Here is a 15302-nt window from a genome sequence, read left to right on the forward strand (position 1 = left end):
ACGGAAACCTCAAACATTTCTTTGGCGCGGTTGTGCACAATCTCCGGGATCGGCTCACGCAAGAGGCCACATTTCTGCGAGAAAGCTGGCCTACGTGCATGGCGTTCGCCGCCAGTGTTTGCCAGTAACCATAACGGTTATATAAGCTGCAGTGGTCTGGAACCACGAGTAGCAGTAAGGGATCTTTAAATGCTATCGCGTTCCACTCTTAAAAGCGAAACTTAAGCGTCCTTAATTTTTTTCTGAGGGTCCGTATACTGTGACCCGATTTGACGATGGCCGATGGGAGGCATAACCAATTTTCCCTGCCGTTGCCAGGCTATTAGCTTTATTAAAGTAATGATGCGCTTAAAGGCATATATTTCTTTCATTGAGTAAGAGAACCGTTGACCAGCACATCCGTAGTTGGCGTTCAGCGATGACCGGCCCGCAACTCGGTTGGGCGAAAGCACGCGCTTTCTATGAATTCATGCCTTTGTATCGGTGGTGAAATCTCAACCCACTCGCCCCAACCCCCCGCGACCACGCGCGAAATATTGTGCTCGAAAACACGCTCCAAAACATTGTGCTACAGCCTTTATTCGCGTGCGGCAATAATATCGACGCCACTGTGTTCGCCATGAAGCAATATCGCCACGGACTTTCAATTATACTTAAAGACAAGAACAGTGCCCCGACCAGTAGTTTATTGCCATAAACAAGCTAGATGCCGGAGTTGATGCCCTCCTTGGAGCCGAGAAGTCTCGGAAACATTTCTCCGATGCCCCCCACGATCTTGTCGAAAAACCTTGTCACGTTTGCGATAACCCCTCTGAAGGCTCGCACGACGCCCGCGGCCATGGTGCTGCAGAAGTGGTAGATGCCGCCCAGAGCGGAGCGTGCCTGATTTTTGTCTTGTATATCGCCAGAATAGATGGCACCGACGTAGCCATGGAACCTCTCCTGGGCTTCTTCGTTCCTGCGAGCATAATAAGTTGTGTTTTCTCGTATAGTTAAATAACAATCCGGCGCTATGATGTGTCGTGGCCACGAAGGCCATTAACCTGTGGAATCCCCAAAAAGGGGTGCTAAGTGCTGGCTGATTTTCAGGAGGTTATCTCGAGCAGACCAGGTCGATGCGAGCTGGGAGAGCAGGGGCTAAGGAGTCGCGAGCCCACATGTACGAGGTGCTAATGGTTTAGACGAAAATGAGCAAGCTGGTATGAAGAAATTTTATCTATCCAGTGCGCAGCTTCTTCGCCCATCCGATAGTCTGTGTCGGTAAAAAAGATGGACCAATCGAGTGTGCGGCGACTACCGGAGAGTGGAGTTGTGTTTTCTCGTATAGTTAAATAACAATCCGGCGCTATGATGTGTCGTGGCCACGAAGGCCATTAACCTGTGGAAACCCAAAAAGGGGTGCTAAGTAAAGTGCTGGCTGATTTTCGAGAGGTGATATCGAACAGACCAGGTCGATGCGAGCTGGGAGAGCAGGGGCTAAGGAGTCGCGAGCCCACATGTACGAGGTGCCAATGGCTTAGACGAAAATGAGCGAGCTGGTATGAAGAAATTTTATCTATCCAGTGCGCAGCTTCTTCGCCCATCCGATAGTCTGTGTCGGTAAAAAAGATGGACCAATCGAGTGTGCGGCGACTACCGGAGAGTGGAGTTGTGTTTTCTCGTATAGTTAAATAACAATCCGGCGCTATGATGTGTCGTGGCCACGAAGGCCATTAACCTGTGGAATCGCCAAAAAGGGGTGCTAAGTAAAGTGCTGGCTGATTTTCAGGAGGTTATCTCGAGCAGACCAGGTCGATGCGAGCTGGGAGAGCAGGGGCTAAGGAGTCGCGAGCCCACATGTACGAGGTGCCAATGGCTTAGACGCAAATGAGCGAGCTGGTATGAAGAAATTTTATCTATCCAGTGCGCAGCTTCTTCGCCCATCCGATAGTCTGTGTCGGTAAAAAAGATGGACCAATCGAGTGTGCGGCGACTACCGGAGAGTGGAGTTGTGTTTTCTCGTATAGTTAAATAACAATCCGGCGCTATGATGTGTCGTGGCCACGAAGGCCATTAACCTGTGGAATCCCCAAAAAGGGGTGCTAAGTAAAGTGCTGGCTGATTTTCGAGAGGTGATATCGAACAGACCAGGTCGATGCGAGCTGGGAGAGCAGGGGCTAAGGAGTCGCGAGCCCACATGTACGAGGTGCCAATGGCTTAGACGCAAATGAGCGAGCTGGTATGAAGAAATTTTATCTATCCAGTGCGCAGCTTCTTCGCCCATCCGATAGTCTGTGTCGGTAAAAAAGATGGACCAATCGAGTGTGCGGCGACTACCGGAGAGTGGAGTTGTGTTTTCTCGTATAGTTAAATAACAATCCGGCGCTATGATGTGTCGTGGCCACGAAGGCCATTAACCTGTGGAATCGCCAAAAAGGGGTGCTAAGTAAAGTGCTGGCTGATTTTCAGGAGGTTATCTCGAGCAGACCAGGTCGATGCGAGCTGGGAGAGCAGGGGCTAAGGAGTCGCGAGCCCACATGTACGAGGTGCCAATGGCTTAGACGCAAATGAGCGAGCTGGTATGAAGAAATTTTATCTATCCAGTGCGCAGCTTCTTCGCCCATCCGATAGTCTGTGTCGGTAAAAAAGATGGACCAATCGAGTGTGCGGCGACTACCGGAGAGTGGAGTTGTGTTTTCTCGTATAGTTAAATAACAATCCGGCGCTATGATGTGTCGTGGCCACGAAGGCCATTAACCTGTGGAATCCCCAAAAAGGGGTGCTAAGTAAAGTGCTGGCTGATTTTCGAGAGGTGATATCGAACAGACCAGGTCGATGCGAGCTGGGAGAGCAGGGGCTAAGGAGTCGCGAGCCCACATGTACGAGGTGCCAATGGCTTAGACGCAAATGAGCGAGCTGGTATGAAGAAATTTTATCTATCCAGTGCGCAGCTTCTTCGCCCATCCGATAGTCTGTGTCGGTAAAAAAGATGGACCAATCGAGTGTGCGGCGACTACCGGAGAGTGGAGTTGTGTTTTCTCGTATAGTTAAATAACAATCCGGCGCTATGATGTGTCGTGGCCACGAAGGCCATTAACCTGTGGAATCGCCAAAAAGGGGTGCTAAGTAAAGTGTTGGCTGATTTTCAGGAGGTTATCTCGAGCAGACCAGGTCGATGCGAGCTGGGAGAGCAGGGGCTAAGGAGTCGCGAGCCCACATGTACGAGGTGCCAATGGCTTAGACGCAAATGAGCGAGCTGGTATGAAGAAATTTTATCTATCCAGTGCGCAGCTTCTTCGCCCATCCGATAGTCTGTGTCGGTAAAAAAGATGGACCAATCGAGTGTGCGGTGACTACCGGAGAGTGGAGTTGTGTTTTCTCGTATAGTTAAATAACAATCCGGCGCTATGATGTGTCGTGGCCACGAAGGACATTAACCTGTGGAATCGCCAAAAAGGGGTGCTAAGTAAAGTGCTGGCTGATTTTCGAGAGGTGATATCGAACAGACCAGGTCGATGCGAGCTGGGAGAGCAGGGGCTAAGGAGTCGCGAGCCCACATGTACGAGGTGCCAATGGCTTAGACGCAAATGAGCGAGCTGGTATGAAGAAATTTTATCTATCCAGTGCGCAGCTTCTTCGCCCATCCGATAGTCTGTGTCGGTAAAAAAGATGGACCAATCGAGTGTGCGGCGACTACCGGAGAGTGGAGTTGTGTTTTCTCGTATAGTTAAATAACAATCCGGCGCTATGATGTGTCGTGGCCACGAAGGCCATTAACCTGTGGAAACCCAAAAAGGGGTGCTAAGTAAAGTGCTGGCTGATTTTCAGGAGGTTATCTCGAGCAGACCAGGTCGATGCGAGCTGGGAGAGCAGGGGCTAAGGAGTCGCGAGCCCACATGTACGAGGTGCCAATGGCTTAGACGCAAATGAGCGAGCTGGTATGAAGAAATTTTATCTATCCAGTGCGCAGCTTCTTCGCCCATCCGATAGTCTGTGTCGGTAAAAAAGATGGACCAATCGAGTGTGCGGCGACTACCGGAGAGTGGAGTTGTGTTTTCTCGTATAGTTAAATAACAATCCGGCGCTATGATGTGTCGTGGCCACGAAGGCCATTAACCTGTGGAATCCCCAAAAAGGGGTGCTAAGTAAAGTGCTGGCTGATTTTCAGGAGGTTATCTCGAGCAGACCAGGTCGATGCGAGCTGGGAGAGCAGGGGCTAAGGAGTCGCGAGCCCACATGTACGAGGTGCCAATGGCTTAGACGCAAATGAGCGAGCTGGTATGAAGAAATTTTATCTATCCAGTGCGCAGCTTCTTCGCCCATCCGATAGTCTGTGTCGGTAAAAAAGATGGACCAATCGAGTGTGCGGCGACAACCGGAGAGTGGAGTTGTGTTTTCTCGTATAGTTAAATAACAATCCGGCGCTATGATGTGTCGTGGCCACGAAGGCCATTAACCTGTGGAATCCCCAAAAAGGGGTGCTAAGTAAAGTGCTGGCTGATTTTCAGGAGGTTATCTCGAGCAGACCAGGTCGATGCGAGCTGGGAGAGCAGGGGCTAAGGAGTCGCGAGCCCACATGTACGAGGTGCCAATGGCTTAGACGCAAATGAGCGAGCTGGTATGAAGAAATTTTATCTATCCAGTGCGCAGCTTCTTCGCCCATCCGATAGTCTGTGTCGGTAAAAAAGATGGACCAATCGAGTGTGCGGCGACAACCGGAGAGTGGAGTTGTGTTTTCTCGTATAGTTAAATAACAATCCGGCGCTATGATGTGTCGTGGCCACGAAGGCCATTAACCTGTGGAATCCCCAAAAAGGGGTGCTAAGTAAAGTGCTGGCTGATTTTCAGGAGGTTATCTCGAGCAGACCAGGTCGATGCGAGCTGGGAGAGCAGGGGCTAAGGAGTCGCGAGCCCACATGTACGAGGTGCCAATGGCTTAGACGCAAATGAGCGAGCTGGTATGAAGAAATTTTATCTATCCAGTGCGCAGCTTCTTCGCCCATCCGATAGTCTGTGTCGGTAAAAAAGATGGACCAATCGAGTGTGCGGCGACAACCGGAGAGTGGAGTTGTGTTTTCTCGTATAGTTAAATAACAATCCGGCGCTATGATGTGTCGTGGCCACGAAGGCCATTAACCTGTGGAATCCCCAAAAAGGGGTGCTAAGTAAAGTGCTGGCTGATTTTCAGGAGGTTATCTCGAGCAGACCAGGTCGATGCGAGCTGGGAGAGCAGGGGCTAAGGAGTCGCGAGCCCACATGTACGAGGTGCCAATGGCTTAGACGCAAATGAGCGAGCTGGTATGAAGAAATTTTATCTGTCCAGTGCGCAGCTTCTTCGCCCATCCGATAGTCTGTGTCGGTAAAAAAGATGGACCAATCGAGTGTGCGGCGACAACCGGAGAGTGGAGTTGTGTTTTCTCGTATAGTTAAATAACAATCCGGCGCTATGATGTGTCGTGGCCACGAAGGCCATTAACCTGTGGAATCCCCAAAAAGGGGTGCTAAGTAAAGTGCTGGCTGATTTTCAGGAGGTTATCTCGAGCAGACCAGGTCGATGCGAGCTGGGAGAGCAGGGGCTAAGGAGTCGCGAGCCCACATGTACGAGGTGCCAATGGCTTAGACGCAAATGAGCGAGCTGGTATGAAGAAATTTTATCTATCCAGTGCGCAGCTTCTTCGCCCATCCGATAGTCTGTGTCGGTAAAAAAGATGGACCAATCGAGTGTGCGGCGACAACCGGAGAGTGGAGTTGTGTTTTCTCGTATAGTTAAATAACAATCCGGCGCTATGATGTGTCGTGGCCACGAAGGCCATTAACCTGTGGAATCCCCAAAAAGGGGTGCTAAGTAAAGTGCTGGCTGATTTTCAGGAGGTTATCTCGAGCAGACCAGGTCGATGCGAGCTGGGAGAGCAGGGGCTAAGGAGTCGCGAGCCCACATGTACGAGGTGCCAATGGCTTAGACGCAAATGAGCGAGCTGGTATGAAGAAATTTTATCTATCCAGTGCGCAGCTTCTTCGCCCATCCGATAGTCTGTGTCGGTAAAAAAGATGGACCAATCGAGTGTGCGGCGACAACCGGAGAGTGGAGTTGTGTTTTCTCGTATAGTTAAATAACAATCCGGCGCTATGATGTGTCGTGGCCACGAAGGCCATTAACCTGTGGAATCCCCAAAAAGGGGTGCTAAGTAAAGTGCTGGCTGATTTTCAGGAGGTTATCTCGAGCAGACCAGGTCGATGCGAGCTGGGAGAGCAGGGGCTAAGGAGTCGCGAGCCCACATGTACGAGGTGCCAATGGCTTAGACGCAAATGAGCGAGCTGGTATGAAGAAATTTTATCTATCCAGTGCGCAGCTTCTTCGCCCATCCGATAGTCTGTGTCGGTAAAAAAGATGGACCAATCGAGTGTGCGGCGACTACCGGAGAGTGGAGTTGTGTTTTCTCGTATAGTTAAATAACAATCCGGCGCTATGATGTGTCGTGGCCACGAAGGCCATTAACCTGTGGAATCCCCAAAAAGGGGTGCTAAGTAAAGTGCTGGCTGATTTTCAGGAGGTTATCTCGAGCAGACCAGGTCGATGCGAGCTGGGAGAGCAGGGGCTAAGGAGTCGTGAGCCCACATGTACGACACAACTCCACAACGGAACGAGACAGCCTACCCATGGGTAAGGGGGAAGCTATAACAAAAGGAAAAATATGTATCTGTTTTCGATGTGACGCGTGTGTTCGACCGCTTACCGCGTTTCCAACACCCAGCGGCTTATATGCACGGGAAGTCTGCTGCAACATTTCAGAGGATATTCAATCAACTACTTGCAAATCAGTCAGTACGTGAACGCATACATTGGTGATGTGGCGGTATTCTGAAAGACCTGGCAGGATCATTTTCATCACCTGAGCACAGTTCACCAAGCAATACAATCGGCGGAACTGCAAATCCGGCAAAATGTACCTTTGCAAAGCCGCGGGTGAAATATTTGGGGTAGGAGGTGGGTTCTGGCATTCATGATCGTGATTTAGATAGGATACACGCCATCCAGCAGCTCAGGTGGCCCAAGACAAAGGAAGATTTGAGGGGTGTTCTGAGACTTCTGAATTATTGAGACTACGTCACAGATTACATACACAAGGCTAGTCCTGCCATTGACAGGGCTAAGGAACAAGAGAGCCCTAAATACGCAGCCATGGACCGCAGAGGCACAGGATGTATTCGTTGTAATAAAGTAGATTTGCTTCTGTAGGTAAGGGTTACAACTGACTACGACCGGCTGAATTTCTTTGGCCGCTCGACTCAATCCAGTGCAAGGCTCACACGTTGGGCATTGGCGCTCCAAGAGTATGATTTGGAAATTACACAGAAAGCGGACACTACGAAGCAGCAGATGCCCTTTTGCGCCTCACTTAGGGAATGTAAAAAGAACACTTCGTTTGCTTTTGAACAGTGGTGGCATGATGTTTTATTTGCTTTGAAATGCAGCAATATGTTTGTCATTGTTATAGAACAATGCTGCTCTTTTATTGTGTCAACTAGAAAATCGGCTATGCCCGTTTGCTCTCCGATTCACATCACTCTCTGCCTGTCCCTTAGAGTGAGGCCTAACATGTTTTATTGTATCGCTCTTTGTGCGGTCCTTAACTAGTTCTCGAGATTCTTTGTTGCGTCGTTTTGCGTCGATTCCGGCGAGGACTTGCACTCTTGTGTTATACCGTTTTTTGAGAACGGAACGGTTATTTGTTAGGTTCTGGTGGTTTGTGTGAGTACGCCCCCTCCCCCCCCCCCCCCCCCGAGCTTACGACCGGCCGATGCCGCTTGTAAAAACGGTGACAAAACCGTTTGGCCGGTTATGCCTCAGCTGCGTCTAACCGCCAGAAGTGCGAAAAATGTATTGTAATAAACAAATATCGTAGTAAAAAAAGTAAAATCGGAATAATAAGAATCATCATCATCCTATATTTATGTCCACTGCACGATGAAGACCTCTCCCTGAGATCTCCAATTACCCCTGTCTTGCGCTAGCTGAATCCACTTTGCGCCTGCAAATTTCCTAACTTCACCGCCCCACCTAGTTTTCTGCCGTCCCCGAATGCGCTTCCCTTCTCTTGGTACCATTCTGTAACTATAATGGTCCACCGATCTATCCTACGTATTGCATGGCCTGCCCAGCTTCATTTTCCCCTCTTAATGTCATCTAGAAAATCAGCTATTCCCGTTTGCTCTCCGAAAACAAACCGCTCTCTTCCTGTCTCTTAAAGTTAGGCCTAACATTTTTCGTTCCATCGCTCTTTGTGCGGTTCTTAACTTGTTCTCAAGATTCTTTGTTAGCCTCCAAGTTTCTGCCCCATATGTTAGCACCGGTAGAATGCAATGATTGTACAATTTTCTTTTCAACGATAGTGGTAAGCTCCCAGTCAGGATTTCGTAATACCTGCCGTATTCACTGAAACCCAGTTTCATTCTTTGAGTTTCCTTCTCATGATCAGGGTCCCCTGTGAGTAATAGACCTAGATAAGCGTACTCCTTTACAGACGGCTGACTGGTGATCCTGAATTCTTGTTCCCTTGCCAGGCTATTGAATTCACTATTACACTTTCTCGGTTAAGGTCCTCAATCATTTGTCGTAATTCGTCCCCATTGTTGCTGAATAGAACAATGTCATCTGCAAACCGAAGGTTGCCGATATATTCGCCGTTGATCCTTATTTCTAAGCCTTCCCAGTCTAAGAGCTTAAATACTTCTAAGTATGCAGTGAATAGCATTGGAGAGATTCTGTCTCCTTGCCTGACCCCTTTCTTGACACGTAACTCTACTTGTGGAGAACCAAGGTAGCTGTGGAATCCTTGTAGATATTTGCCAAGATATTCACGTATGTCTGATGTACTCCATTACGCAAGGCCCTATCTTGTATCTCTGCTGCTATCTACTGAATGAAATGTCTTTTCATAATCTATAAAAGCCATATAAGGAGGTTGATTGTACACCGCAGATTTCTCGATTACCTGATTGATGACATGAATATAATCCACCGTAGAATATCCCTTCCTGAAGCCAGCCTGTTCTCTTGGTTTACTGGTCAAGTGTTGCTCTGGTTCTATAGGAAATTATCTTGAATATTTTGTACAATACTGCAAGCAATCTAATTGCTCTGTAATTCTTTAACGTCTCCCTTTTTATGGATTAGTATAATGTCGTTCTTCCAGCTCTCTGGTACACTTGAAGCCGTGAGGCATTGCGTATAAAGGGCCGCAAGCTTTTCAAGCACGGTATCTCGTCCATCTTTCATTAAATCGACTGGTATTTCATCTTCTGAATAAACTCTCTTAAAATGGGATCACGGCGCTGTTCATCACGGATCTGGTTTAAAACGGAGAGAAGGTGCGTCGTTGATGGCTTCAGGCGGATCCACGGGATTGCGGGACAAACAGTCAGGGTCCCGGTGTAATCGACCAGATTTATAAGAAACAGCATAAGTGTATGCTTGGAGCCGGAGCGCCCAGCGACCACGACGCCCAGTGGGATCCTCAGGAAATGAAAGCCAGCGAAGTGCGTGGTGATCGGTAGTGACGGTGAAATGCCGGACCATGTAAGTAGAGGCGGAATTTGCTCACCGCACATTCGTGAGAGCAAGACATTCCCGTTCCGTAATAGAGTAGTTCTGTTCAGCTAGGATAAGCAGACGGCTAGCATAGGCGTAAACACTGGCATGCCCATTCTGATGCTGGGCTAAAACAGCGCCGATTCCGTAGCCGCTGGCATCGGTGCGGAGTCCTGATGGAGCGTAGCTATCGAATTTTAGCCAGGACAGGTGGCGCAGTGAGCGGCGTGATGAGGGTAGAGCAGGCGGCAGGCTGCGCCGCACCCCAAAGAATGATACGCCTTTCTTTAGTAAGTTTGTGAGAGGGCGTGCGATTTCCACGAAATTATTCACAAAGCGACGGAAGTAAGAGAACAGTCCCAGAAAGCTACGAACATCCTTTGTGCAAGTCGGAACGGGGAACCGCTGCACAGCTCGAACTTTGTCATGGTCGGGGCCAACACCGGTTGAGTCGACGAGATGATCGAGCGTGATAATTTGTTGACGTCCGAAGTGGCACTTAGATGAATTAGGTTGCAGGCTGGCTTTGCGAAACACAGAAAGGGCCAGTGGCGCACAAACGGGGGGCGGGGGTTCAAGTGTTGGAACCCCACCACCTTGAGGCCGAGTTAACCCCCCTCCCCCCCCCCCCGCCCCCCACGCGTCCAGCCCCACCAGTCCAATGTCTACCTTGAGCGCTCTGTTCACATTGTTATTACAATTCAGGAGGTGGCTGGAGGTCAAATGTTCCTGATTAACAAAAACACTGTATTTATTCATTCACTCATGAATTACTTTGAGTAAAACGCTGAAGAAATCAAGATCATCATCATCCTTGCTGTCATAATTATAATTATTAGGCGTTTTATTTGCTGTAGGATTCCTCTGGTTAAAGTAAGGAAATTGCATATTATGCAGAGTGCTTGCTTCCCTACCTCCCCCCACAAAAATTGTCACCCCCTGGCAGAGATCCTGGGTGCACTACTGGAAAGGGTAGAAGACAGTCGGTCGGGGATGCGGTTCAAATGTCGGTGAAAATACAATGACGTCATCAAGATAACACAGGCAAATGGACCATTTAAAACCGTCTAAGAGGGTGTACATCATGCACCCGAAGGTTCCCGGGGGGTTGCAGAAGCCGAAGGGCATGACTTTAAGCTGATAAAGGCCGTCAGGGGTAACACAAGTGGTCTTCTCACGGTTCAGGTTATCAACGGCGATCTGCCAGTACCCTGACCGAAGGTCGATTTAAGAAATTGGCGCCGCGAACGCAATCCAAGGCGTCGTCTATGCGTGGGAACGGGTACACGTCTTTTTTGGTGATCTTGTGAAGATGTCGGTAGTCCACGCGTCTCCAACTGTCATCTTTCTTTTTAACAAGAACCACAGGAGAAACCCAGGGGCTGCAGGAGGGCTCGTTTATATCGTTGGCGAGCATCTTGTCGACCTCCTTTTGAATGATGCGGCGTTCACCTGGAGATACGCGGTATGGCGTGCTGGTGGATCGGATGGGCATCGCTAGTGTTTATGCGGTGCTTGACAGCGCAGGTTTGGCCCAGAGGATGCTCAGAAAGGTCAAAGACGCCCCTATTATAGAACAGCAGATGAAGGACATCATCAGCGTGATGGCGCGAAAGGTCTGGAACGATCATTTTATTCAGGTCGGGAGGAGACAGTTCTGGTGAAGAAGACGGGATATCGGTGATGATGATGATAATATATGGGGTTTAATGGCGCAAGGGCCAATAATGGCCAAAGAGCGCCAGGCCAGTGTTAATGAGTTTGAATTGAAGCGATGAATTACGAGTGGTGGATATGACGTGGCTGTAAGGGGGCCTAAAAATAGTCACTGTAAAGTGCATAAAATCTACAGGTAATAAGATTATGGAAATGACTGATGGCTTGTGCTATGAGCATTAAATATGCATTGCAAACGTTACTATTTGCAAAGTATGTCCGATGCGAAAATTGGCATGAAGCACTATTGCCTCAACAGAGCCCTTGAACATAAAGGCCTGGAGGCATGTGCTATACTGAGCACTATCGCAACAGCAACCTCTGGCGGGAGGATGTGCTACGAATATCTAGGGCTAATCACATGTAGTACCACGTCATTAAAAAAACCTAGGACTGCTTTGGTATTAAAGAGCGGTTCTTTGCCAAGAAACATACTCTGATGGAGAGGGATATGGTAGCGGTATGCAAGAGGAAAATGGTTCCTTCTCTGTTTCGGCTTCCCGGCACTCCAAGAGGACATGGATATCGGTGGTGTGCGAGCGACCACAATCAGATGGAGACTAAGGCCGAGATAACCTAGTCGTAGGAGGGCGTCAGCATAGCGAGTGAAATGCAATGTGGGGGCACTTGGGAGCACAGTGATCACAGGAACACAAGTAAGATTCCCGTAAAGTTATAACAGGGTGACGAAAACCACCACTGTGCGTCAACAGAACGGCGGTGATGGGAGCGAGCACATAATAGGCGTCGGGTACTGGAGGAGAGAGCCTCACAGCAACACAAGTCACGGCTTGTGGCGGCAAACAGAGATGCTCAGCACAACAGAGCCGACTCTTGATTGGTCCGAGTTGTCAATTACACTTGGTAAGTCAAGCTTTGGAGTACCAGTGGAACAATCGATGAGGGCGGATTGGGCGGACAGAAAGTCAAGACCGAGAACGACGTCATTGGAACAGCAGGCGAGGCCGGTGAACATAACAGAAGTTTGACGACCGGCAACACTGACACGTGCGGTACAGAGGCTAGCTATGGGAGACGTACCACCGTCGGCCACACGTACAACACGTGATGGGCGACGTGTTGTACGTGGGCTAACATAACTTTCTTGAACTTCTGGTGGAGATGAGAGCTCATGACCGAAATATTGGCGCTGGTGTCAATCAAAGCTGTAACAGTTAGGCCATCCACTTCAACGTTGACCAGGTTCCGATTTGCAGGGAGCGTGAACAGAGGAATTGGAAGGAAGGAAAACATTTATTGGGTCCTACAAGTTGCGAGTTGCCTCACAAAGTGGGCTGCTGCCCCGTCGGGGCCGGCAGGAAGAGCCTTTTGGCCGCATCGAAGGCTTGCTGGACGAACCATTGTTGCTCAGTCAGGTCCGGGCTGCGAATCGCTGCCTTTAGGGCGTCAGAATAGCAGCGTCAGCTCCAGGATCTGCAGCCGTCAGTTTCCCGATGGAAAATGGCGGGAGTTAGAAAGGGCCGGGGAACCGCGTGATGGAGGTGACCGAAAAAGTCGGCGTCGTGGTGAGGGCGAGCGGCTGTAATGGACGGTGTTGGTAGTGGTCTCGGCAGATCTTTCTTGGTCAGGTTGCCTTGGTACCTGATGCGGACTTCGGGGTGGATAGCGGAAGCTGGAGCAGCTGGGTCGAGTAGACGAGGGCCAAGGACTTCGGCAATGTCATGAAATCTGTCCAACACGTCCACATCAGAAACAAATTGCCTTGTCAGGCGTCTTCCACGCATTCAGATCGCGATAAGTCGGAGTGGGATAATGGCGTTGGAGAGGGTTGAAGGTGGCCAAAGGGTAAGTGTCAGGGCCGTGCGCAGAGCAGGTGGTTGGAAGACCCACGTTTCGCAGTTCTTGACAAACAAGGAATTGTATAAGTGATTGAAGGTTGGGCATCACTGGGGTTTCGCATTAAATGTGCGGGCGATGCGGCTTCGATTTGGCGTCGAATGATTCGTGTGATAGTCTCCGATGTTAAAGGCTGAGTCCACATACGAACGTCCTCACAAGTTGATGCCGCTGCCGTGTTCGGAAGGCTGGCGAATTGGTGGACGATACGTCAGCTTTTAGCTTCTTCGAAGAGTCGGCATTCAGTAATAATCTCGTTCACTGTCGGAGTTTTTAAACACGAAGGCTGTATTTCAGCGCTTAGTAAGGACGAGGACAAAGAAGGAGACGTACGAACACACATGCGCTACTCAAAACAATGAAGTTTATTGCCTTGACCACGCTGAACAATAAAGTGCCATGGAAGTACGTCACAGACCACGTGAGCCACATTGCTCGCGGGGAGCAGGGTGACAAAACAGGGCGTGCAAACAGCAATGAAAATTTACTTGTACATGCTGCAAAAAAGCAAGTTCCTTGTCACTCAACGCTAGGGAAGTCTTACTAATACAAGAGTCACCATGATAGTTTATCTGCTCACTCTCGATTATTAGACGGGTTAGTTCACACTTACTACCTCCAACCAGGCGCGGATCCAGGGGGGATGTCCGTATGTCCTGACCCCCCCCCCCCCCCTCAGATTTCTGCATCGCCCCCTCGCTGACAGGGGGATGGCCCTGTCGCAAAAAAATGACCACCAGCATTCTTCAGAAGTATTTTTCGCGAGTACCAGTGATATCATCCATGTAGAAGTAAAGCAAGCTCCCTCACAAGCTTAGTTGTATTCCGTCGGGTTGTGGTGTCGCGAAGTTGCCGTAATTATTTTTTCTCATGAACACCTTGGACCTCTTGGCGCCGGCGGTGCCTTAGTCGTCCTGTCGGTGGCGTCGAATGAACGAGGGGACGTCCCTTTTGCCAAGCATGCCGATGTCCGTGCGAGCGCCTTCGCGCCTGATCAACTTAATTGCCCCTTGGGGTGTCATCGGTTGCCTCATTAGCTGCCATCGGTTCCGCGACCAACCTGCTTAATGAAAGAGATCACTTGCTGAAGTGTTCATATACATGGTTTGTCCGAAAAGTAATGTCAGTGATTATATTGTGAAGCGACTCTACGTCGCAGCGCACTAAGACCAGTTGGGACTGGTGGAGGGGGAAGATAGCTTACGCACGCGCTGTCGCTCAGTCGTCTGCGACCATCTGAAGAGTAAGGAAATAAGGAAAAGGTTTTTCGTCAACTCATTTTCATTTACCGTCCAAGCGGTAATGCCGCGCTCGTTGGAACGAAGGATTTCCATGGAGTTTTGTGTGAAACTCGGCAAGTCTGCAGTGGAAACTTTTCTTCTGATAAAGACAGATTTTGGTGATAATTTTTTGTCAGAACGTCAAGTTTACCGGAGGCACAAGGTCTTTTTAGAAGGTTGTGAAGAGGTCAGCGATGAAGCCCGCGCTGTATCACCATCAACGACCAGTGCACCGACGAAAATGTGACGCGCACGAGAGATATTTTTTACTCAGACCCTCAATTGAGTGTCCGTTTAGTGGCACAGACAGTAAACATTACAAGAAGTACCGTTCACGAGATTTTGACGAATAATTATCAGATGCGAAAAGCGTGCGCGAAGATCTTGCGCAAAATGCTAATGGACGACCAACAATCGAGCCGAGTTGAAACGTGCCAGGAGGTTTGGGACTTGTGCGAAAGTGACCCTCACGTTTACGACAATGCCATCACAGGTGACAAGACTTGGGTGTTTGAATACGACCCCGAAACAAAAAGGCAAAGTGCCAAGTGGCACATCTCGGCGTCCCCTCGCCCCAAGAAGGCCAGAAATAGCAAGTCAAAGGTCAAGACCATGCTGATTGTGTTCTTTCACATTAGTGGCCGTCCACCGTGAGTTTGTACCCCATGGCACAACCGTGAACGCCAAATTCTACGTGAAAGTGCTCAAGCGACTCAAACGAAGGATTCATCCCACCCGGCCTGATATCGGGGGCGATTGGAAACTTCAACGCACCATGCAGCCTGCAGCGCCTTCCTCGTGACCCGCTTTCTGGCCGATTGAAAGATGCCAACGGTTCCCCAGCCGCCTTGCTTGCTTGCTTGCTTGCTTGCTTGCTTGCT

The 15302-nt window shown here is 49.5% G+C and overlaps 1 protein-coding gene across 1 annotated transcript in view; it reads right to left on the reverse strand.

Moving 5' to 3' along the window:
• Positions 1 to 702: 702 nt before the first annotated feature.
• Positions 703 to 15302, reverse strand: part of LOC119431903 (uncharacterized) — a 50577-nt gene continuing 35977 nt past the window's right edge. Inside the window, exon 2 of the mRNA XM_037699345.1 lies at positions 703 to 958. Coding sequence (XP_037555273.1) covers positions 703 to 958 — 256 coding nt within the window. The remainder of the gene's footprint in view (positions 959 to 15302) is intronic.

This window comes from Dermacentor silvarum, chromosome 10 (genome assembly GCF_013339745.2).
Source record: "Dermacentor silvarum isolate Dsil-2018 chromosome 10, BIME_Dsil_1.4, whole genome shotgun sequence".
In the NCBI taxonomy this organism is placed as follows: Eukaryota; Metazoa; Arthropoda; class Arachnida; order Ixodida; family Ixodidae; genus Dermacentor; species Dermacentor silvarum.